Source organism: Eucyclogobius newberryi, unplaced genomic scaffold (assembly GCF_026437365.1).
Source record: "Eucyclogobius newberryi isolate DKJ021-1_F unplaced genomic scaffold, fEucNew1.0.hap1 SCAF_4, whole genome shotgun sequence".
Lineage (NCBI taxonomy): Eukaryota > Metazoa > Chordata > Actinopteri > Gobiiformes > Gobiidae > Eucyclogobius > Eucyclogobius newberryi.
In genome coordinates this window covers 5,246,807-5,271,617 of record NW_027316056.1, presented here as the reverse complement: position 1 = coordinate 5,271,617, position 24,811 = coordinate 5,246,807, and the positions used below count along the sequence as shown (strand labels likewise).

General features: G+C 42.0%; 1 protein-coding gene across 1 annotated transcript in view; it reads right to left on the bottom strand.

Annotated features, from left to right (window-relative positions):
• The window catches only part of LOC140377612 (neuronal membrane glycoprotein M6-a-like), a 67,242-nt gene that overhangs the window by 6,171 nt on the left and 36,260 nt on the right, over positions 1 to 24,811 (bottom strand). Inside the window, exons 2-6 of the mRNA XM_072463080.1 lie at positions 9,174 to 9,366; positions 7,160 to 7,316; positions 3,674 to 3,827; positions 778 to 854; positions 636 to 701 (exon numbers count right to left, since the gene is read on the bottom strand). Coding sequence (XP_072319181.1) covers positions 636 to 701; positions 778 to 854; positions 3,674 to 3,827; positions 7,160 to 7,316; positions 9,174 to 9,366 — 647 coding nt within the window. The remainder of the gene's footprint in view (positions 1 to 635; positions 702 to 777; positions 855 to 3,673; positions 3,828 to 7,159; positions 7,317 to 9,173; positions 9,367 to 24,811) is intronic.

The window sequence follows — 24,811 nt, the reverse complement described above, 5'->3', positions numbered from 1 at the left end:
GCCGTGCATCTCCATCTTGAAGCCTCTAATCACTCGTTTGAAGACGGTGAGGTGAAGGTTTTAAGCAGGGAGAAAAGATGGTTTGAAAGAGGAGTCAAGGAAGCTATTTTTGTTAAAAAAGAAAGACCTTCTTTAAACAGAAATGGAGGGCTAAGGTTTCATCTTCCTGTTATTTATAATGGGTTACTGAACCCCTGGAAAGGTAAAGGACCAGGACATTTAAATGCTAATCAGGTACTCAGGGTGGTTGAGCCAGGGTCTCACAAAGACAAAGAGGATTCTAATAGCCCATTAAGATTCTGAATAGGCTCGGTAGATACAAGGGGGAGTTTCTGTTGAAACAAACAACTCCTTCTACTTCAGGAAGGCTCCGCCCAATGGGCGGGTCTTACCACAGAACAGTATTAATATCGGAGTTCTCGATCTAAATTCTTTTATTGACAATGACTCTTGGATGAGAGTCGAAACGTCTATTTTTTCAAACTGAGTCCAGATGACTACAACTGAAGCTTTTTCTACTATATTTCACATACACAAAAAAGAAGAAAAAACTGATCAAAATGAAAATATATGAATTCATTTAAAAAACAGACACATTATTTGTGAATGCTTGAGTCCATAATGGAGTGTCTCACCATGGCGATGACGGCGGCTCCGGCTCCTGCCAGCGCGCACACAAACAGGTGGAAGGTCAGGTCCAGCTGAGGAGAGCCTTGTGTCAGTAAAACGCACTCGCTCTTCTACATTGATCTTTTCTGGGGCATTTTAAAGTCTCACCTCGTTGGATTCGCACATCTTGAAGAACTTGTCGGATCCTGTGCAGACTTTCCTCTCCTCAGAGATGGTCACGGCTCCTGTAACAGCAATATTCAAGGTTCAATGCAGGACTTTGTCTAATGCACCTTTAACAATAAGTCTGTGTTTGCTCTTTTGAATACTTTATTGATCTCAATAAGGGAAACAATGTTCCATTTAGAGATATCAGTTTGAAAATTCTTCTGTAGTTTTCTCACATAATGTTTTTGGTCATGAAAAGTTTATTTGTAGAGCACAATTTGTACAGATGTAATTCAAAGTGCTTTGCAGGACAGGAAAAGATGCATCCAAATCACAGACAAACAGATAAAAACATAAATAATCTATATAAAATAGGGCTTTTCAGCTATAATTTCAGATTGCGCCTAATTTTTTTGTGCGATACCAAGAAATCCTCCAGAACGATCCGTCAAATTAGTGTTAAGATTAAAAGGTTTGGTGAGAGTTGGTTCTATTTTAATGTCTGATCTTCATGTCCTATTTACATCTGGGGACTTATGGTGATAAAATGAAGTAATGAATCGTCTTTAGGTGCAGAATGAACAGTCAAGTTGTTTCCACATTAAAGTTTTTATGTTGAGAGAAAAATTGCTTAAAAACATAAAAACACAGAAAACATTAAAGCCGATGAATCCCTGATTTCTGAGCACTACAAAACACCACTGTGGATAAAGAGGCTCAAACAATGAAAAGGAGAGAGGCCATATTAATAAAGAAGGCTAAAAATAATAGCTTCTGATTTTTGAGTCTCGTCACTTCAAATACTGTGCAGTGAACTCGCTAATAATTTATCAATGATATTTAAGTTGTTGGAAAGCAGATATTATCACTAAAGTCAGGTTTAATTGGAAAGTTTTTGGTTGTTTTTGATAAAGAGGAACATAACCAGGGCCATGTTTTGTCGCAAAATTAAAATGAACTGTTTCTCAAATTGAAATATGAACACTTTTCCTGCAGCTGATGTTGACCACTAGATGGCAGCGATCGAGGGAAGGTTTCTCTTGTATTACATCATGGCTTTGCTTTCAGGTTCAACAACACAAACATGGAGGAGTGTGTGAGTTTTCACAAAATAACATGTTTAAAAAGCATCTCATTCATTTGGAACTACTTCAGTCATTTTTAATTAGCGTTTCATTGGATCGCCGTCTGCGCCTCCTTAACGAGGCCGTCCTGCAATCAACGTTATCCACATTGTACAACTGTAAATGTTATCAGTACAAGACAATACATACACGGTAAAGATCTAATGCTGATTCACATTGACATATACGTTAGTCAGATGCGCGGTTTTGTTCTGATGCTAATTCAGCGCCTGCTACGTTGGACCTTTTCTCCGTCTGACATTTGGAGGCGACACTGGCTCACGCTGCTCTGTGTGTGTGGCATTTGGAGCGCACAGGTTTCCATCAACTCTGCCAGTTTGGAGCGTTTGGTGAACTGCCATCGAACCAGATCACACCTGAAATCTGATCCAGGACCAGGCGGACTCAGGGAACGCTCGAATGTTGCTGACGTGTTTTTAAAATGGGGATTGGAATCATGTTGGTCAAGATGAGTGAATCTAGAGCAGGGGTGTCCAAACTTTTTTCACCAAGGGCCGCATTTTGAAACTTAAACGGGGCAGAGGGCCACAAACAACTTGTCAATGTCGAATTTGTTGAATGACAAAGTGAATCATTCGAAATTCTGCATTTGACGTAATTGCAATGAGTCTCCACACCTGTAATTAGACTTGGAACATTTATATTAGCTTGGTATAACAATCAATAAGCCTGAATTTTCTCACTGTCACAGCAAAAAGTACTAGTTTTTGTTGTTTGGGCCGACATAGCAGGAAGCTGGAGGGCCAACAAAAATTGGTCTGAGGGCCGCATTTGGCCCCCGGGCCCTAGTTTGGACATGCCTGATCTAGAGGGTCGATCAAGTGAATAGATGGCAGGAAGTAGCACGTTTATCCAATCCGTGAGTTTCTCCGCCCTGTTGCAGACGCCACACACGCTGGTGCCTCTCGGCTGTGAGATAGTCATGAAAAACATGCATAAAACTGAAACTGAAAGGAGTTGATACTTGAAGAAGACTGAGGTTGGGCTTTGATCCTTATCTACAGCGACGAGTCACTGACACTTAAAAGCAGAGACAACCTTTGTGGACATCTAAGCTCCCTCGCCCACAAGCCTCTACTCCGGCAAAAGTCTGCTAACGTTTATTAGCTGCCACTCACTGCCAGAATGTAGAGGAACATTTTACAGATAAAAGGATGAGATGCAGAACTTCTACAGTTTAAAACTGAGCTGGAACAGGTCAGAATTCTGTGGTAGAATTTGCTGTTTAGTGTCAGATGTCAGGTTTGTTGACCTGGTTCTGGTTCGTATCGCTGTAATTACTGGGCTGATCCACATGAAACAAAAAAAATGGCACAAAGTTTAACAATAATGATCTTTAATGAGGCTCTATAAACATAAAGATGTGATTGTTGTCAGATAAAGGACTTTAAGGTAGATTAATATTGCAGGTTTGTGGAGCCAATGTCAAATAAATCATGATAAAGTTTACCATTTATGGGTTTCTATTTTGGATATTTCTTTCAAAACGGTGAATCTATGTTTCCACGGGCCCTTGCACCACCGTACTAATGTAGATATTTAAGAGGCTTATCGAGCGCAATAGCCGTGTTAAAGCCCAAAGCCTTACTATTATAATGGCGCTTCACTAAACTGTAATTACGTTTTTTTGTGATTGTGACAAAATTGCCTCCGTCAAAAGCAGTATATCGAGAATAAAGACGTCGCCGGCCGTAGGCGTGTCATCATCGGTTCTTAACTATGAAAAAGGCTTGATCCCCGCGGTGACTTACCGAACTGGCGCAGGTCGAGGCAGAGGTTGGCGCCCTCCACCACGCTGGTGTTCTGGCACATGGACCACACGTTAAAGTACATGAAGACGGGCAAAGACGTGAACGCGGTGACTCCCAACCAGACCAGGAAGAACAGGTAGGCCAGGAACATCAGCTGCAAAGAGAGGGAAGAGGACATGGGACTGTATGAGAGAGCGAGAGAGACAGGGAGGTAAAGACAGGACAGGGACAACAGAGCTCTGCATTTGACCCTGCCATTGGTATCGGGTTATTAAACCTGTGCAACTCCCAGACTACACAGAGTACTTAGAAATGTAAACTCCACTTAGAACAATATTGAAATGTTGTGTTATCATGACCAAAATGATTGTGATTTATGTTTATATCACAATAATTATTACAATTCAGGTTTAAGAACATTATGGAAATGTACTCAAATGACGGATTGAAATGATAGATTCTGATGATCATTTCTTATAATAAATATGTTTTTTCTGAACAATCTGATGATGTAAAAGCAATTATCTTTGTGGGAAATTATCACAACTATACAATCTATAACACAAAGCATTATTGTCTTCCACAAATAGCAGTATTATTGTGTAATGTCCCATCACTGGCTCAGGCACTCTAAATATAGTATTGGGCATTTCATCTGATGTTTTTTTTTTAATTTGCGTTGGCTTTTTTGCATTGGTTGCTATGGCTACTGTCAGAAACACTTCATGATAGATGCTGTGGTCTGGCACGGGGGAAGACGCTCGGTTACCGTAATTCAAGGAGAAACACAAACGGATTGTTCTGTAGATGTTAAAGTGGTGCTAGCATCGTGGTAGCATTTAGCTTTCATCCTTTGTAATAATTCTTGGCTATATATGAAATTTTGGGCTGTTGGACCACTTTGTTCTTCTCCATATCTTCGTTTCTGTATTTTGCACAACATATAAACTAACTTCTGTGTTTGCTCTTGTAGTTATTGAACAGTGGATGACGGCGCAGCTCTTCTACATTGAAATGAAAGGATAGCTTTCCACACAGTCTGTTGGTGGCTGTTGCTCAGATGCTGACTGTACCTCTGCTTGTAAATGTATCACCGTCAGACTAAGGCGTAGGACAGTCTTCCCTCTGATGACATAAGAGACATTCAGGAAATCCCTCACTATTGTGCTGACAGCATGTCGTGTCCAGAGTCCTCCACTGTCCTCTCGACGGTCCCTTTGCGGCTGAAGCACCCGTTATTTACTCTCCTCTCACTCTCCATCTCTTTCTCCCCTCCTCTCGTCTGTGCCTCTCTCTCAGTTCAGTCTCACACTAAAAGCTCAGAGCTATAAAATGTAAGTGTGTGCCGATTGTCCCCAGGGACCTGAACCAGAAAACTCTTCACTGCGCTGATACAAAAAAAACAAAAAACAAATGACTGATGTTTGTGGAGAACATTTTCTACAAAAGTGGACAGTTCCTCCTCTCTCTTTCCCTCCCCCTCACGACTGAGACGTGACTAACACAGAACATGGAGAACGAGGCAACAGAAACAGTTTGTGTCTTTTGGAGTGGAGTTGTATCGGTTAGCTGAGGCTATACTGATGCTAGCAGTGTTTGTAAAAGTTAATAAATGGAAAGGGAAATGGGGAATTATGCTCCTGATTTATGGGAGAGCTCTTCTGTTGCACTTTGAGAATAGACACTCATTGCTCTAATGTAGTTCGGAATTGGAACGTTAAAAAAAAAAGGTATGACTGTATTAATTATCCTGTGCGCCAAAGCCCATTACACACTGTATTGTGTAGTCACCACCACAGGCCGATAAAAGGACGAGCTCACTTAGTCATGTCCAAATAAAGCCCGATTACATAACGCCCACCAGAACGCTGAATGTCACTGTAAAATTAGCAATACAGTCGAAGAGAAGGATGAAAAGACAGATTGATGTGCAAATGTATCCAGTAAAGTATCCAAGTAAAGAAGAGAACACTTAAAGGTGCACTATGTGTCTGTGCATGTCTCTGGCTTTTCACCCTGTGTAAGTTGTGTGGTCCTGTGTTTTTAAATGTATTTGTTTATTGGACTTATTTATTGCTTTATTTTGTGGTTTTGTTGTTATGGATTGATTTTACGTTTTTTTTTTTTTTTTTTTTTTTTTTTTTTTTATTGTACCGTATTTTCAGGACTATAAGTCGCACTGGAGTATAAGTCGCACCAGCCAAAAAATGCATAATAGAGAATAAAAAAACATATATAAGTTGCACTTGAGTATGAAATGCAGTTGCAAGTTTGAAAATAACAAATAATATCACATATAAGTCGCTCCGGAGAAGAAGTATAAGTATGAATATAAGTATAAGTCGCACCCAGGTCAAAACTATGAAAAATTGTGCGACTTATAGTCTGGAAAATACGGTACTAGTGACATTTAATCAAGCTCCTACACATATTTATTGTATTACTTTGTTTGTGTCTGTACAGCGCTTTTGTTTAAAATAGTAATACATAAATCAAGTCGTCATCTTGGAGATGTCATGGCTTGGACTGGAATGCTCCACAGTACGGCATTAAATATTAAACAATGAATTACAATTATCGCCTTAAAAAAACCTTTAAAACACATTCTTACTGTGAGTGGACTCGCCTCTCCACTGACCTGGTTGCATCTCCTGCTCGTCACCATGGAGATATTTCAATTTAAAGCCACATGTGGGAAATTCCAGGCAAAACAATAACATCTCCATGGAGACCGGCAGGTGGGCGGAGCTTTTACCTGCTGAGTTCCATCTGTAATTTGACTTCATTTGATTCATTTTTGTCTCTTACTTGTATCGAGAGTAAATCTTTGCGCTGACGTTCACTTTGGATGATTGTTGCTGTACAAATAAAACACATTCACGTTTACAGAATGTATTTGGTATCACCATCGCTGGATCAAGGACGCCATCGAGATCCGGAAACGTGCCCACGAGACTGTAAATCGAGACGAGGGGGCGTAACAACTCTCACACACTCACGGACTGCAGATGGCGCTGTCGTCCTACTGCACCAAGTAGGAAAATCTGTTGGACGCAGCCGCGCAGACAGATCTAATGGACCTAATCGAATGGATCCAATGTCGATGTCATTTGTAATCGTCAATGAACCGTTTGTGACGTTTTAATCACAAAGTCAATTCTCTGTCAGATCAAACGTGTGGATTGGACCGTAGTTTAGACTTTGAAGAAATAAATGTGACTAATTAGCCATTTTTTTAGGTTTTTAATCGGATAAAATCAAATCAAATTAGATAGAATTGTAAATCAATACGAGGGAGACAAAAAACTTAAATCCTTTTTTCTGTCATATCGCCCAGAACCTCAGGAGAAGGATGATGGATTTGTGAGTTGACGCTGGTGTTGATGAAGAGGAGGAAATGCAAAGTGCCCTGTGACTAAACGTGTGATGGATTGAAGCTACGCAAACACATTCATCTCCAAAACGAGTCTCAAAGGAGCGTCTTACGAAGGCGGTGAGGCAGCGTCCGCAGGCGGTGATCTTGAACTCTCCGTACAGATCCCTGATGGCTCCGGTGGTGAAGAAGCCCTCCACCAGCAGCAGGACGCCGAACACAAAGAAGCCAGCTGCCAGGCCGTAGATGATGTACTTCAGGATGTCAATGCTGCGGGAACCACACCAACACTCGAGTCAATAATCACTGTTTATATGAGCTTAATGAGCCTGGAGTGCAGTGTCGGGGCAGCGAGCGCCAGGGCTGGCACAGACATGAAGCAGGAGAGAAGAACCAATGACAAATACTTCCAGGAATAGGCCGTTTCATGAGATAGTATTTACATGACAAAGTCTAAGATCGAAGCCATGTGACATCCAGCACCACTCACTATTCACTGATCTTATTGATTGTATTGTTCCCCCTCTTTATCTAAAAGATACATAAGTCCTACTAAACATTGGTGACGTAGCATTTCCCCAGAATGGACTGGTCTGTCCATAATAAAATGCAGCATTTCTGTAGCATGTCATGTTTTGTCTGCATTTACTCTTGCAGCGGCTGGACAGTGGGGGATGGAGCAGTACTAGTTTGCTTTCCCCTCAGAGGTGTTCAAACCTCCCGGTCGTGAGCGTTCTCTCTGTATTTACTAATGTCACATCTGCTGTACATGTCCAGCCAGGGAGTAACTTTATAAACTTCACCAAACACTAGGGAGATCAGGGCTATTATTTTAGTAGTCGACTAGTCAAGGGATTCTTTCTATTGTACATTGAGACTTGTACATTGATTTAATAATGTCACTGTCTAGTCTACAGTCCAGATAATGATTACTGTTATTAAAATATGAATATGATTAGTTTTTATAGATGACTGGTCATGATTAGTTGATGAATTATTGCAGCTCTAGAACTGGGTTAAAAAATCTGAACTAGCTACGTATTACTGAAATGAGTATGAGTAACTTTAAACTGTACTTTAAAACATCTTAAAAGAGAAGTGATCAGGCTGCTGGACATGATGGACATGAAAAGAAAGCTGTTATCTCTTATTTTCAGTCAAATCAACCATTCTAGGAAGAGTAAGGGTCAGTTTGTTCTCCAAACTCACAAATAAAAAATTACACTTCAATTTCCAAAACGTTAACCAGGAAAGTCCCAGTGAGATGTAGCACCTCTTTCTCATGGGAGTCCTGGCTCCAGAGGGGAGGAGCCTATTCTACATGAAACCTATTCAGACACAGAGAGAACATGCAAAATCCACACAGAAAGGCGAACCAGGACCTTCCTGCTGTGAGGTGAAAGCACCACCTTGCCTCCCATTGGATTCTGCCGAGAGTTTTCTTAAACTTTATTACAAGCCCCTAAATCTAAATTGAGAGAAATTAGCTTTTAAAGAGGAATTGTCACTGCCAAACTAGTGTCAATCAGACCGTCCTCCCACACCAGCTTCACGTGCGGGTTTGGGACGCCTGAGTTTGGAAGTGCTTCAAATCAATGCACTCTGAGCATTGGGGCCCCGAGTCCAGGAGCCTCGCGGGTCAGCGGAGAGAATCTGCAAGAAGTCCATCTTTGCCGGAGATCGCAGCTTCCAGGTCATTTGATGAGTTTTCTGGCACGAAATACGTGAATCTGCGCAGTGTTCAGTAAAACCGGACTGCAGTGGACAGGAGCTGGTGTGACAGGCCATCTTAAGTACCTCACGTGGCACCGCATCAGCTCTGGAGCCCGTGCACACCCGGCCTGGAAATATGGCAGGATTTAAAATCTGATTTTCCTGTGCAAAGCTTGTTCACGCTCAGGATTAAGACATAAGAATACAAAACTACAGAGTTTCATCTTCACAAAGAGTCCAACCATTTGTTTAAACTCTATAAGTTCAGAAACAGCTTCAGTTTGAATTCGGGCCACATTTGAGTCACTTGTTTTCAGGAACTGTGAATGGTCCTGATGATGAGGGCTTCATTACTGATCCCAGAATGTGTTCAGCTCAAATGTGACAGTATTTATGAGTGCAGTGTTCACTCACATGGTGAAGACATCGATGGTGTCTCCTGGAGCTCGGATCACCTCAAAGTAGTTCTGGAGGATGGTGACGGTGCCACTGAGCGCCTCGTGTCCACAGCCACAGAACAGAGCCACGCCCATGTACAGCAAGATGGTGGCGATGAGCGAGGCCCATGGCAGGCTGCCCACGCACCGCTCACAGCACTCCTTACAGCCTGAGGGAGAAGAGAGACCGGTTAGAGACCAGGACCAGACCAGGGCCAGACCAGGACCAGGGCCAGGGCCAGGGCCAGACCAGGACCAGGGCTAGACCAGGAGCAGACCAGGACCAGGACCAGGGCCAGACCAGGGCCAGACCAGGACCAGGGCCAGGGCCAGGGCCAGACCAGGACCAGGGCTAGACCAGGAGCAGACCAGGACCAGGACCAGGGCCAGACCAGGACCAGGGCCAGACCAGGAACTAACCAGGACCAGACCAGGACCAGACCAGGGCCAGACCAGGACCAGAACCAGGACCAGGGCCAGACCAGGACCAGGGCTAGACCAGGAGCAGACCAGGACCAGGACCAGGGCCAGACCAGGGCCAGACCAGGACCAGGGCCAGGGCCAGACCAGGACCAGGGCTAGACCAGGAGCAGACCAGGACCAGGGCCAGGGCCAGACCAGGACCAGGGCCAGACCAGGAACTAACCAGGACCAGACCAGGACCAGACCAGGGCCAGACCAGGACCAGAACCAGGACCAGGGCCAGACCAGGACCAGGGCTAGACCAGGAGCAGACCAGGACCAGGACCAGGGCCAGACCAGGGCCAGACCAGGACCAGGGCCAGGGCCAGACCAGGACCAGGGCTAGACCAGGAGCAGACCAGGACCAGGACCAGGGCCAGGGCCAGACCAGGACCAGGGCCAGACCAGGAACTAACCAGGACCAGACCAGGACCAGACCAGGGCCAGACCAGGACCAGAACCAGGACCAGGGCCAGACCAGGACCAGGGCCAGACCAGGAGCAGACCAGGAGCAGACCAGGACCAGGACCAGGGCCAGACCAGGAGCAGACCAGGACCAGAACCAGGACCAGGGCCAGACCAGGACCAGTGCCAGACCAGGACCAGGGCTAGACCAGGAGCAGACCAGGACCAGAATCAGGACCAGGGCCAGACCAGGACCAGGGCCAGACCAGGACCAGGGCTAGACCAGGAGCAGACCAGGACCAGAACCAGGACCAGGACCAGAACCAGGGCCAGACCAGGAGCAGGACCAGGACTAGACCAGGAGCAGACCAGGACCAGACCAGGACCAGGGCCAGACCAGGAGCAGACCAGGACCAGAACCAGAACCAGGACCAGGACCAGAACCAGGGCCAGACCAGGGCCAGTCCAGGACCAGGACCAGACCAGGACCAGGAGCAGACCAGGGTCAGATAAGGGCCAGACCAGGACCAGGACCAGGACTAGGACCAGGACCAACCCAGTACCAGACCAGGAATAAACCAGGAATAAACCAGGAATAAACCAGCACTTGCTGTTTGCACCAAAAATACCCACATTAGGACTAAGTGGCCATAAAACCCAAGACTAGATGAGAAGAAGAAGACCAGGATTAAACCCGGAACTAGACCAGGACCAGACCAGACCAGGACCAGGACCAGACCAGGACCAGACCAGACCAGACCAGGACCAGGACCAGACCAGACCAGACCAGGACCAGACCAGGACCAGACCAGACCAGGACCAGGACCAGGACCAGGACCAGGACCAGGACCAGACCAGACCAGGACCAGGACCAGACCAGACCAGGACTAGGACCAGACCAGGACCAGGACCAGGACCAGACCAGACCAGACCAGGACCAGGACCAGGACCAGACCAGGACCAGGACCAGGACCAGGACCAGACCAGGACCAGACCAGGACCAGGACCAGACCAGGACCAGACCAGACCAGGACCAGGACCAGACCAGGACTAGGACCAGACCAGGACCAGGACCAGGACCAGGACCAGACCAGACCAGACCAGGACCAGGACCAGACCAGGACCAGACCAGGACCAGGACCAGACCAGGACCAGACCAGACCAGACCAGGACCAGGACCAGGACTAGAACAAGATCAAACCAAGTCTACATCAGGACTAAACTGGCCTGTGTTAAAATGCCTCTCGTGTGAGGCGTAAATTGCCACAGGGCAAGTGTGATCTCAATATAAGACAGCACTCCTAACTGAGAAGAGGGAAAACTGGTTATAGACCAGGACTAGACCAGGACCATGGCCCCTGCACTTGTGCTGGACTGAACCTGGACCTGGAAAGACCCAGACTCTGGAGAAGAGATTCTGATCAGACTCATTCAGTTAAATATGATCATGAAGAAACTAAACCAGAACTAAAGTTCTAAAAGTCGAACCTGCAGAAGTCAGTTTACTTCTACGGACTGTAGTAACGTTTAGTCAGGACTGTAGTAACGTTTAGTCAGGACTGTAGTAACGTTTAGTCAGGACTGTAGTAACGTTTAGTCAGGACTGTAGTAACGTTTAGTCAGGACTGTAGTAACGTTTAGTCAGGACTGTAGTAACGTTTAGTCAGGACTGTAGTAACGTTTAGTCAGGACTGTAGTAACGTTTAGTAACGTTTAGTCAGGACTGTAGTAACGTTTAGTAACGTTTAGTCAGGACTGTAGTAACGTTTAGTAACGTTTAGTCAGGACTGTAGTAACGTTTAGTCAGGACTGTAGTAACGTTTAGTCAGAACTGTAGTAACGTTTAGTCAGGACTGTAGTAACGTTTAGTCAGGACTGTAGTAACGTTTAGTCAGGACTGTAGTAACGTTTAGTCAGGACTGTAGTAACGTTTAGTCAGGACTGTAGTAACGTTTAGTCAGGACTGTAGTAACGTTTAGTCAGGACTGTAGTAACGTTTAGTCAGGACTGTAGTAACGTTTAGTCAGGACTGTAGTAACGTTTAGTCAGGACTGTAGTAACGTTTAGTCAGGACTGTAGTAACGTTTAGTCAGGACTGTAGTAACGTTTAGTCAGGACTGTAGTAACGTTTAGTCAGGACTGTAGTAACGTTTAGTAACGTTTAGTCAGGACTGTAGTAACGTTTAGTCAGGACTGTAGTAACGTTTAGTAACGTTTAGTCAGGACTGTAGTAACGTTTAGTCAGGACTGTAGTAACGTTTAGTAACGTTTAGTCAGGACTGTAGTAACGTTTAGTAACGTTTAGTCAGGACTGTAGTAACGTTTAGTCAGGACTGTAGTAACGTTTAGTAACGTTTAGTCAGGACTGTAGTAACGTTTAGTAACGTTTAGTCAGGACTGTAGTAACGTTTAGTCAGGACTGTAGTAACGTTTAGTCAGGACTGTAGTAACGTTTAGTCAGGACTGTAGTAACGTTTAGTCAGAACTGAAGTAACGTTTAGTCAGAACTGTAGTAACGTTTAGTAACGTTTAGTCAGGACTGTAGTAACGTTTAGTCAGGACTGTAGTAACGTTTAGTCAGGACTGTAGTGACGTTTAGTCAGGACTGTAGTAACGTTTAGTAACGTTTAGTCAGGACTGTAGTAACGTTTAGTCAGGACTGTAGTAACGTTTAGTCAGGACTGTAGTAACGTTTAGTCAGAACTGAAGTAACGTTTAGTCAGGACTGTAGTAACGTTTAGTAACGTTTAGTCAGGACTGTAGTAACGTTTAGTCAGGACTGTAGTAACGTTTAGTCAGGACTGTAGTAACGTTTAGTCAGGACTGTAGTGACGTTTAGTCAGGACTGTAGTAACGTTTAGTAACGTTTAGTCAGGACTGTAGTAACGTTTAGTCAGGACTGTAGTAACGTTTAGTCAGGACTGTAGTAACGTTTAGTCAGGACTGTAGTAACGTTTAGTCAGGACTGTAGTAACGTTTAGTCAGGACTGTAGTAACGTTTAGTCAGGACTGTAGTAACATTTAGTCAGGACTGTAGTAACGTTTAGTCAGGACTGTAGTAACGTTTAGTAACGTTTAGTCAGGACTGTAGTAACGTTTAGTCAGGACTGTAGTAACGTTTAGTCAGGACTGTAGTAACGTTTAGTCAGAACTGAAGTAACGTTTAGTCAGAACTGTAGTAACGTTTAGTCAGGACTGTAGTAACGTTTAGTAACGTTTAGTCAGGACTGTAGTAACGTTTAGTCAGGACTGTAGTAACGTTTAGTCAGGACTGTAGTAACGTTTAGTCAGGACTGTAGTAACGTTTAGTCAGAACTGAAGTAACGTTTAGTCAGAACTGTAGTAACGTTTAGTCAGGACTGTAGTAACGTTTAGTAACGTTTAGTCAGGACTGTAGTAACGTTTAGTCAGGACTGTAGTAACGTTTAGTAACGTTTAGTCAGGACTGTAGTAACGTTTAGTCAGGACTGTAGTAACGTTTAGTAACGTTTAGTCAGGACTGTAGTAACGTTTAGTCAGGACTGTAGTAACGTTTAGTCAGAACTGAAGTAACGTTTAGTCAGAACTGTAGTAACGTTTAGTCAGGACTGTAGTAACGTTTAGTAACGTTTAGTCAGGACTGTAGTAACGTTTAGTCAGGACTGTAGTAACGTTTAGTCAGGACTGTAGTAACGTTTAGTAACGTTTAGTCAGGACTGTAGTAACGTTTAGTCAGGACTGTAGTAACGTTTAGTCAGGACTGTAGTAACGTTTAGTCAGGACTGTAGTAACGTTTAGTCAGGACTGTAGTAACGTTTAGTCAGGACTGTAGTAACGTTTAGTCAGGACTGTAGTAACGTTTAGTCAGGACTGTAGTAACGTTTAGTCAGGACTGTAGTAACGTTTAGTCAGGACTGTAGTAACGTTTAGTAACGTTTAGTCAGGACTGTAGTAACGTTTAGTCAGGACTGTAGTAACGTTTAGTAACGTTTAGTCAGGACTGTAGTAACGTTTAGTAACGTTTAGTCAGGACTGTAGTAACGTTTAGTCAGGACTGTAGTAACGTTTAGTCAGGAATGTAGTAACGTTTAGTCAGGACTGTAGTAACGTTTAGTCAGAACTGAAGTAACGTTTAGTCAGAACTGTAGTAACGTTTAGTAACGTTTAGTCAGGACTGTAGTAACGTTTAGTCAGGACTGTAGTAACGTTTAGTCAGGACTGTAGTAACGTTTAGTCAGGACTGTAGTAACGTTTAGTCAGGACTGTAGTAACGTTTAGTCAGAACTGAAGTAACGTTTAGTCAGAACTGTAGTAACGTTTAGTCAGGACTGTAGTAACGTTTAGTAACGTTTAGTCAGGACTGTAGTAACGTTTAGTCAGGACTGTAGTAACGTTTAGTAACGTTTAGTCAGGACTGTAGTAACGTTTAGTCAGGACTGTAGTAACGTTTAGTAACGTTTAGTCAGGACTGTAGTAACGTTTAGTCAGGACTGTAGTAACGTTTAGTCAGAACTGAAGTAACGTTTAGTCAGAACTGTAGTAACGTTTAGTCAGGACTGTAGTAACGTTTAGTAACGTTTAGTCAGGACTGTAGTAACGTTTAGTCAGGACTGTAGTAACGTTTAGTAACGTTTAGTCAGGACTGTAGTAACGTTTAGTCAGGACTGTAGTAACGTTTAGTAACGTTTAGTCAGGACTGTAGTAACGTTTAGTAACGTTTAGTCAGGACTGTAGTAACGTTTAGTCAGGACTGTAGTAACGTTTAGTCAGGACTGTAGTAACGTTTAGTCAGGACTGTAGTAACGTTTAGTAACGTTTAGTCAGGACTGTAGTAACGTTTAGTCAGGACTGTAGTAACGTTTAGTCAGGACTGTAGTAACGTTTAGTCAGAACTGAAGTAACGTTTAGTCAGGACTGTAGTAACGTTTAGTAACGTTTAGTCAGGACTGTAGTAACGTTTAGTCAGGACTGTAGTAACGTTTAGTCAGGACTGTAGTAACGTTTAGTCAGGACTGTAGTAACGTTTAGTCAGGACTGTAGTAACGTTTAGTCAGGACTGTAGTAACGTTTAGTCAGGACTGTAGTAACGTTTAGTCAGGACTGTAGTAACGTTTAGTCAGGACTGTAGTAACGTTTAGTAACGTTTAGTCAGGACTGTAGTAACGTTTAGTCAGGACTGTAGTAACGTTTAGTCAGGACTGTAGTAACGTTTAGTCAGAACTGAAGTAACGTTTAGTCAGAACTGTAGTAACGTTTAGTCAGGACTGTAGTAACGTTTAGTAACGTTTAGTCAGGACTGTAGTAACGTTTAGTCAGGACTGTAGTAACGTTTAGTCAGGACTGTAGTAACGTTTAGTCAGGACTGTAGTAACGTTTAGTCAGGACTGTAGTAACGTTTAGTCAGAACTGAAGTAACGTTTAGTCAGAACTGTAGTAACGTTTAGTCAGGACTGTAGTAACGTTTAGTAACGTTTAGTCAGGACTGTAGTAACGTTTAGTCAGGACTGTAGTAACGTTTAGTAACGTTTAGTCAGGACTGTAGTAACGTTTAGTCAGGACTGTAGTATTGTTTAGTAAAGTTTAGTCAGGACTGTAGTAACGTTTAGTCAGGACTGTAGTAACGTTTAGTCAGAACTGAAGTAACGTTTAGTCAGAACTGTAGTAACGTTTAGTCAGGACTGTAGTAACGTTTAGTAAAGTTTAGTCAGGACTGTAGTAACGTTTAGTCAGGACTGTAGTAACGTTTAGTCAGGACTGTAGTAACGTTTAGTAACGTTTAGTCAGGACTGTAGTAACGTTTAGTCAGGACTGTAGTAACGTTTAGTCAGGACTGTAGTAACGTTTAGTCAGGACTGTAGTAACGTTTAGTTAGGACTGTAGTAACGTTTAGTCAGGACTGTAGTAACGTTTAGTCAGGACTGTAGTAACGTTTAGTCAGGACTGTAGTAACGTTTAGTCAGGACTGTAGTAACGTTTAGTCAGGACTGTAGTAACGTTTAGTCAGGACTGTAGTAACGTTTAGTAACGTTTAGTCAGGACTGTAGTAACGTTTAGTCAGGACTGTAGTAACGTTTAGTCAGGACTGTAGTAACGTTTAGTCAGAACTGAAGTAACGTTTAGTCAGAACTGTAGTAACGTTTAGTCAGGACTGTAGTAACGTTTAGTCAGGACTGTAGTAACGTTTAGTCAGGACTGTAGTAACGTTTAGTCAGGACTGTAGTAACGTTTAGTCAGGACTGTAGTAACGTTTAGTCAGAACTGAAGTAACGTTTAGTCAGAACTGTAGTAACGTTTAGTCAGGACTGTAGTAACGTTTAGTAACGTTTAGTCAGGACTGTAGTAACGTTTAGTCAGGACTGTAGTAACGTTTAGTAACGTTTAGTCAGGACTGTAGTAACGTTTAGTCAGGACTGTAGTAACGTTTAGTCAGGACTGTAGTAACGTTTAGTCAGAACTGAAGTAACGTTTAGTCAGAACTGTAGTAACGTTTAGTCAGGACTGTAGTAACGTTTAGTAACGTTTAGTCAGGACTGTAGTAACGTTTAGTCAGGACTGTAGTAACGTTTAGTCAGGACTGTAGTAACGTTTAGTCAGGACTGTAGTAACGTTTAGTCAGGACTGTAGTAACGTTTAGTCAGAACTGAAGTAACGTTTAGTCAGAACTGTAGTATCGTTTAGTCAGGACTGTAGTAACGTTTAGTAACGTTTAGTCAGGACTGTAGTAACGTTTAGTCAGGACTGTAGTAACGTTTAGTAACGTTTAGTCAGGACTGTAGTAACGTTTAGTCAGGACTGTAGTAACGTTTAGTAACGTTTAGTCAGGACTGTAGTAACGTTTAGTCAGGACTGTAGTAACGTTTAGTCAGAACTGAAGTAACGTTTAGTCAGAACTGTAGTAACGTTTAGTCAGGACTGTAGTAACGTTTAGTAACGTTTAGTCAGGACTGCAGTAACGTTTGGTCAGGACTGTAGTAACGTTTAGTCAGGACTGTAGTAACGTTTAGTAACGTTTAGTCAGCACTGTAGTAACGTTTAGTCAGGACTGTAGTAACGTTTAGTCAGGACTGTAGTAACGTTTAGTCAGGACTGTAGTAACGTTTAGTCAGGACTGTAGTAACGTTTAGTCAGGACTGTAGTAACGTTTAGTCAGGACTGTAGTAACATTTAGTCAGGACTGTAGTAACGTTTAGTCAGGACTGTAGTAACGTTTAGTCAGGACTGTAGTAACGTTTAGTCAGGACTGTAGTAACGTTTAGTAACGTTTAGTCAGGACTGTAGTAACGTTTAGTCAGGACTGTAGTAACGTTTAGTCAGGACTGTAGTAACGTTTAGTCAGAACTGAAGTAACGTTTAGTCAGAACTGTAGTAACGTTTAGTCAGGACTGTAGTAACGTTTAGTAACGTTTAGTCAGGACTGTAGTAACGTTTAGTCAGGACTGTAGTAACGTTTAGTCAGGACTGTAGTAACGTTTAGTCAGGACTGTAGTAACGTTTAGTCAGGACTGTAGTAACGTTTAGTCAGAACTGAAGTAACGTTTAGTCAGAACTGTAGTAACGTTTAGTCAGGACTGTAGTAACGTTTAGTAACGTTTAGTCAGGACTGTAGTAACGTTTAGTCAGGACTGTAGTAACGTTTAGTCAGGACTGTAGTAACGTTTAGTCAGGACTGTAGTAACGTTTAGTCAGGACTGTAGTAACGTTTAGTCAGAACTGAAGTAACGTTTAGTCAGAACTGTAGTAACGTTTAGTCAGGACTGTAGTAACGTTTAGTAACGTTTAGTCAGGACTGTAGTAACGTTTAGTCAGGACTGTAGTAACGTTTAGTAACGTTTAGTCAGGACTGTAGTAACGTTTAGTCAGGACTGTAGTAACGTTTAGTAACGTTTAGTCAGGACTGTAGTAACGTTTAGTCAGGACTGTAGTAACGTTTAGTCAGAACTGAAGTAACGTTTAGTCAGAACTGTAGTAACGTTTAGTCAGGACTGTAGTAACGTTTAGTAACGTTTAGTCAGGACTGTAGTAACGTTTAGTAACGTTTAGTCAGGACTGTAGTAACGTTTAGTCAGGACTGTAGTAACGTTTAGTCAGGACTGTAGTAACGTTTAGTCAGAACTGAAGTAACGTTTAGTCAGAACTGTAGTAACGTTTAGTAACGTTTAGTCAGGACTGTAGTAACGTTTAGTCAGGACTGTAGTAACGTTTAGTCAGGACTGTAGTGACGTTTAGTCAGGACTGTAGTAACGTTTAGTAACGTTTAGTCAGGACTGTAGTAACGTTTAGTCAGGACTGTAGTAACGTTTAGTCAGGACTGTAGTAACGTTTAGTCAGAACTGAAGTAACGTTTAGTCAGGACTGTAGTAACGTTTAGTAACGTTTAGTCAGGACTGTAGTAACGTTTAGTCAGGACTGTAGTAACGTTTAGTCAGGACTGTAGTAACGTTTAGTCAGGACTGTAGTGACGTTTAGTCAGGACTGTAGTAACGTTTAGTAACGTTTAGTCAGGACTGTAGTAACGTTTAGTCAGGACTGTAGTAACGTTTAGTCAGGACTGTAGTAACGTTTAGTCAGGACTGTAGTAACGTTTAGTCAGGACTGTAGTAACGTTTAGTCAGGACTGTAGTAACGTTTAGTCAGGACTGTAGTAACGTTTAGTCAGGACTGTAGTAACGTTTAGTCAGGACTGTAGTAACGTTTAGTCAGGACTGTAGTAACGTTTAGTAACGTTTAGTCAGGACTGTAGTAACGTTTAGTCAGGACTGTAGTAACGTTTAGTCAGGACTGTAGTAACGTTTAGTCAGAACTGAAGTAACGTTTAATCAGAACTGTAGTAACGTTTAGTCAGGACTGTAGTAACGTTTAGTAACGTTTAGTCAGGACTGTAGTAACGTTTAGTCAGGATTGTAGTAACGTTTAGTCAGGACTGTAGTAACGTTTAGTCAGGACTGTAGTAACGTTTAGTCAGGACTGTAGTAACGTTTAGTCAGAACTGAAGTAACGTTTAGTCAGAACTGTAGTAACGTTTAGTCAGGACTGTAGTAACGTTTAGTAACGTTTAGTCAGGACTGTAGTAACGTTTAGTCAGGACTGTAGTAACGTTTAGTAACGTTTAGTCAGGACTGTAGTAACGTTTAGTCAGGACTGTAGTAACGTTTAGTAACGTTTAGTCAGGACTGTAGTAACGTTTAGTCAGGACTGTAGTAACGTTTAGTCAGAACTGAAGTAACGTTTAGTCAGAACTGTAGTAACGTTTAGTCAGGACTGTAGTAACGTTTAGTAACGTTTAGTCAGGACTGTAGTAACGTTTAGTCAGGACTGTAGTAACGTTTAGTCAGGACTGTAGTAACGTTTAGTAACGTTTAGTCAGGACTGTAGTAACGTTTAGTCAGGACTGTAGTAACGTTTAGTCAGGACTGTAGTAACGTTTAGTCAGGACTGTAGTAACGTTTAGTCAGGACTGTAGTAACGTTTAGTCAGGACTGTAGTAACGTTTAGTCAGGACTGTAGTAACGTTTAGTCAGGACTGTAGTAACGTTTAGTCAGGACTGTAGTAACGTTTAGTAACGTTTAGTCAGGACTGTAGTAACGTTTAGTCAGGACTGTAGTAACGTTTAGTAACGTTTAGTCAGGACTGTAGTAACGTTTAGTAACGTTTAGTCAGGACTGTAGTAACGTTTAGTCAGGACTGTAGTAACGTTTAGTCAGGAATGTAGTAACGTTTAGTCAGGACTGTAGTAACGTTTAGTCAGAACTGAAGTAACGTTTAGTCAGAACTGTAGTAACGTTTAGTAACGTTTAGTCAGGACTGTAGTAACGTTTAGTCAGGACTGTAGTAACGTTTAGTCAGGACTGTAGTAACGTTTAGTCAGGACTGTAGTAACGTTTAGTCAGGACTGTAGTAACGTTTAGTCAGAACTGAAGTAACGTTTAGTCAGAACTGTAGTAACGTTTAGTCAGGACTGTAGTAACGTTTAGTAACGTTTAGTCAGGACTGTAGTAACGTTTAGTCAGGACTGTAGTAACGTTTAGTAACGTTTAGTCAGGACTGTAGTAACGTTTAGTCAGGACTGTAGTAACGTTAAGTAACGTTTAGTCAGGACTGTAGTAACGTTTAGTCAGGACTGTAGTAACGTTTAGTCAGAACTGAAGTAACGTTTAGTCAGAACTGTAGTAACGTTTAGTCAGGACTGTAGTAACGTTTAGTAACGTTTAGTCAGGACTGTAGTAACGTTTAGTCAGGACTGTAGTAACGTTTAGTAACGTTTAGTCAGGACTGTAGTAACGTTTAGTCAGGACTGTAGTAACGTTTAGTAACGTTTAGTCAGGACTGTAGTAACGTTTAGTAACGTTTAGTCAGGACTGTAGTAACGTTTAGTCAGGACTGTAGTAACGTTTAGTCAGGACTGTAGTAACGTTTAGTCAGAACTGAAGTAACGTTTAGTCAGAACTGTAGTAACGTTTAGTAACGTTTAGTCAGGACTGTAGTAACGTTTAGTCAGGACTGTAGTAACGTTTAGTCAGGACTGTAGTAACGTTTAGTCAGGACTGTAGTAACGTTTAGTCAGGACTGTAGTAACGTTTAGTCAGGACTGTAGTAACGTTTAGTCAGGACTGTAGTAACGTTTAGTCAGGACTGTAGTAACGTTTAGTAACGTTTAGTCAGGACTGTAGTAACGTTTAGTCAGGACTGTAGTAACGTTTAGTCAGGACTGTAGTAACGTTTAGTCAGAACTGAAGTAACGTTTAGTCAGAACTGTAGTAACGTTTAGTCAGGACTGTAGTAACGTTTAGTAACGTTTAGTCAGGACTGTAGTAACGTTTAGTCAGGACTGTAGTAACGTTTAGTCAGGACTGTAGTAACGTTTAGTCAGGACTGTAGTAACGTTTAGTCAGGACTGTAGTAACGTTTAGTCAGAACTGAAGTAACGTTTAGTCAGAACTGTAGTAACGTTTAGTCAGGACTGTAGTAACGTTTAGTAACGTTTAGTCAGGACTGTAGTAACGTTTAGTCAGGACTGTAGTAACGTTTAGTAACGTTTAGTCAGGACTGTAGTAACGTTTAGTCAGGACTGTAGTATTGTTTAGTAAAGTTTAGTCAGGACTGTAGTAACGTTTAGTCAGGACTGTAGTAACGTTTAGTCAGAACTGAAGTAACGTTTAGTCAGAACTGTAGTAACGTTTAGTCAGGACTGTAGTAACGTTTAGTAACGTTTAGTCAGGACTGTAGTAACGTTTAGTCAGGACTGTAGTAACGTTTAGTCAGGACTGTAGTAACGTTTAGTAACGTTTAGTCAGGACTGTAGTAACGTTTAGTCAGGACTGTAGTAACGTTTAGTCAGGACTGTAGTAACGTTTAGTCAGGACTGTAGTAACGTTTAGTTAGGACTGTAGTAACGTTTAGTCAGGACTGTAGTAACGTTTAGTCAGGACTGTAGTAACGTTTAGTCAGGACTGTAGTAACGTTTAGTCAGGACTGTAGTAACGTTTAGTCAGGACTGTAGTAACGTTTAGTCAGGACTGTAGTAACGTTTAGTAACGTTTAGTCAGGACTGTAGTAACGTTTAGTCAGGACTGTAGTAACGTTTAGTCAGGACTGTAGTAACGTTTAGTCAGAACTGAAGTAACGTTTAGTCAGAACTGTAGTAACGTTTAGTCAGGACTGTAGTAACGTTTAGTCAGAACTGTAGTAACGTTTAGTCAGGACTGTAGTAACGTTTAGTAACGTTTAGTCAGGACTGTAGTAACGTTTAGTCAGGACTGTAGTAACGTTTAGTAACGTTTAGTCAGGACTGTAGTAACGTTTAGTCAGGACTGTAGTAACGTTTAGTAACGTTTAGTCAGGACTGTAGTAACGTTTAGTCAGGACTGTAGTAACGTTTAGTCAGAACTGAAGTAACGTTTAGTCAGAACTGTAGTAACGTTTAGTCAGGACTGTAGTAACGTTTAGTAACGTTTAGTCAGGACTGTAGTAACGTTTAGTCAGGACTGTAGTAACGTTTAGTCAGGACTGTAGTAACGTTTAGTAACGTTTAGTCAGGACTGTAGTAACGTTTAGTCAGGACTGTAGTAACGTTTAGTCAGGACTGTAGTAACGTTTAGTCAGGACTGTAGTAACGTTTAGTCAGGACTGTAGTAACGTTTAGTCAGGACTGTAGTAACGTTTAGTCAGGACTGTAGTAACGTTTAGTAACGTTTAGTCAGGACTGTAGTAACGTTTAGTCAGGACTGTAGTAACGTTTAGTAACGTTTAGTCAGGACTGTAGTAACGTTTAGTAACGTTTAGTCAGGACTGTAGTAACGTTTAGTCAGGACTGTAGTAACGTTTAGTCAGGAATGTAGTAACGTTTAGTCAGGACTGTAGTAACGTTTAGTCAGAACTGAAGTAACGTTTAGTCAGAACTGTAGTAACGTTTAGTAACGTTTAGTCAGGACTGTAGTAACGTTTAGTCAGGACTGTAGTAACGTTTAGTCAGGACTGTAGTAACGTTTAGTCAGGACTGTAGTAACGTTTAGTCAGGACTGTAGTAACGTTTAGTCAGAACTGAAGTAACGTTTAGTCAGAACTGTAGTAACGTTTAGTCAGGACTGTAGTAACGTTTAGTAACGTTTAGTCAGGACTGTAGTAACGTTTAGTCAGGACTGTAGTAACGTTTAGTAACGTTTAGTCAGGACTGTAGTAACGTTTAGTCAGGACTGTAGTAACGTTAAGTAACGTTTAGTCAGGACTGTAGTAACGTTTAGTCAGGACTGTAGTAACGTTTAGTCAGAACTGAAGTAACGTTTAGTCAGAACTGTAGTAACGTTTAGTCAGGACTGTAGTAACGTTTAGTAACGTTTAGTCAGGACTGTAGTAACGTTTAGTCAGGACTGTAGTAACGTTTAGTAACGTTTAGTCAGGACTGTAGTAACGTTTAGTCAGGACTGTAGTAACGTTTAGTAACGTTTAGTCAGGACTGTAGTAACGTTTAGTAACGTTTAGTCAGGACTGTAGTAACGTTTAGTCAGGACTGTAGTAACGTTTAGTCAGGACTGTAGTAACGTTTAGTCAGAACTGAAGTAACGTTTAGTCAGAACTGTAGTAACGTTTAGTAACGTTTAGTCAGGACTGTAGTAACGTTTAGTCAGGACTGTAGTAACGTTTAGTCAGGACTGTAGTAACGTTTAGTCAGGACTGTAGTAACGTTTAGTAACGTTTAGTCAGGACTGTAGTAACGTTTAGTCAGGACTGTAGTAACGTTTAGTCAGGACTGTAGTAACGTTTAGTCAGAACTGAAGTAACGTTTAGTCAGGACTGTAGTAACGTTTAGTAACGTTTAGTCAGGACTGTAGTAACGTTTAGTCAGGACTGTAGTAACGTTTAGTCAGGACTGTAGTAACGTTTAGTCAGGACTGTAGTAACGTTTAGTCAGGACTGTAGTAACGTTTAGTCAGGACTGTAGTAACGTTTAGTCAGGACTGTAGTAACGTTTAGTCAGGACTGTAGTAACGTTTAGTCAGGACTGTAGTAACGTTTAGTAACGTTTAGTCAGGACTGTAGTAACGTTTAGTCAGGACTGTAGTAACGTTTAGTCAGGACTGTAGTAACGTTTAGTCAGAACTGAAGTAACGTTTAGTCAGAACTGTAGTAACGTTTAGTCAGGACTGTAGTAACGTTTAGTAACGTTTAGTCAGGACTGTAGTAACGTTTAGTCAGGACTGTAGTAACGTTTAGTCAGGACTGTAGTAACGTTTAGTCAGGACTGTAGTAACGTTTAGTCAGGACTGTAGTAACGTTTAGTCAGAACTGAAGTAACGTTTAGTCAGAACTGTAGTAACGTTTAGTCAGGACTGTAGTAACGTTTAGTAACGTTTAGTCAGGACTGTAGTAACGTTTAGTCAGGACTGTAGTAACGTTTAGTAACGTTTAGTCAGGACTGTAGTAACGTTTAGTCAGGACTGTAGTATTGTTTAGTAAAGTTTAGTCAGGACTGTAGTAACGTTTAGTCAGGACTGTAGTAACGTTTAGTCAGAACTGAAGTAACGTTTAGTCAGAACTGTAGTAACGTTTAGTCAGGACTGTAGTAACGTTTAGTAACGTTTAGTCAGGACTGTAGTAACGTTTAGTCAGGACTGTAGTAACGTTTAGTCAGGACTGTAGTAACGTTTAGTAACGTTTAGTCAGGACTGTAGTAACGTTTAGTCAGGACTGTAGTAACGTTTAGTCAGGACTGTAGTAACGTTTAGTCAGGACTGTAGTAACGTTTAGTTAGGACTGTAGTAACGTTTAGTCAGGACTGTAGTAACGTTTAGTCAGGACTGTAGTAACGTTTAGTCAGGACTGTAGTAACGTTTAGTCAGGACTGTAGTAACGTTTAGTCAGGACTGTAGTAACGTTTAGTCAGGACTGTAGTAACGTTTAGTAACGTTTAGTCAGGACTGTAGTAACGTTTAGTCAGGACTGTAGTAACGTTTAGTCAGGACTGTAGTAACGTTTAGTCAGAACTGAAGTAACGTTTAGTCAGAACTGTAGTAACGTTTAGTCAGGACTGTAGTAACGTTTAGTCAGGACTGTAGTAACGTTTAGTCAGGACTGTAGTAACGTTTAGTCAGGACTGTAGTAACGTTTAGTCAGGACTGTAGTAACGTTTAGTCAGAACTGAAGTAACGTTTAGTCAGAACTGTAGTAACGTTTAGTCAGGACTGTAGTAACGTTTAGTAACGTTTAGTCAGGACTGTAGTAACGTTTAGTCAGGACTGTAGTAACGTTTAGTAACGTTTAGTCAGGACTGTAGT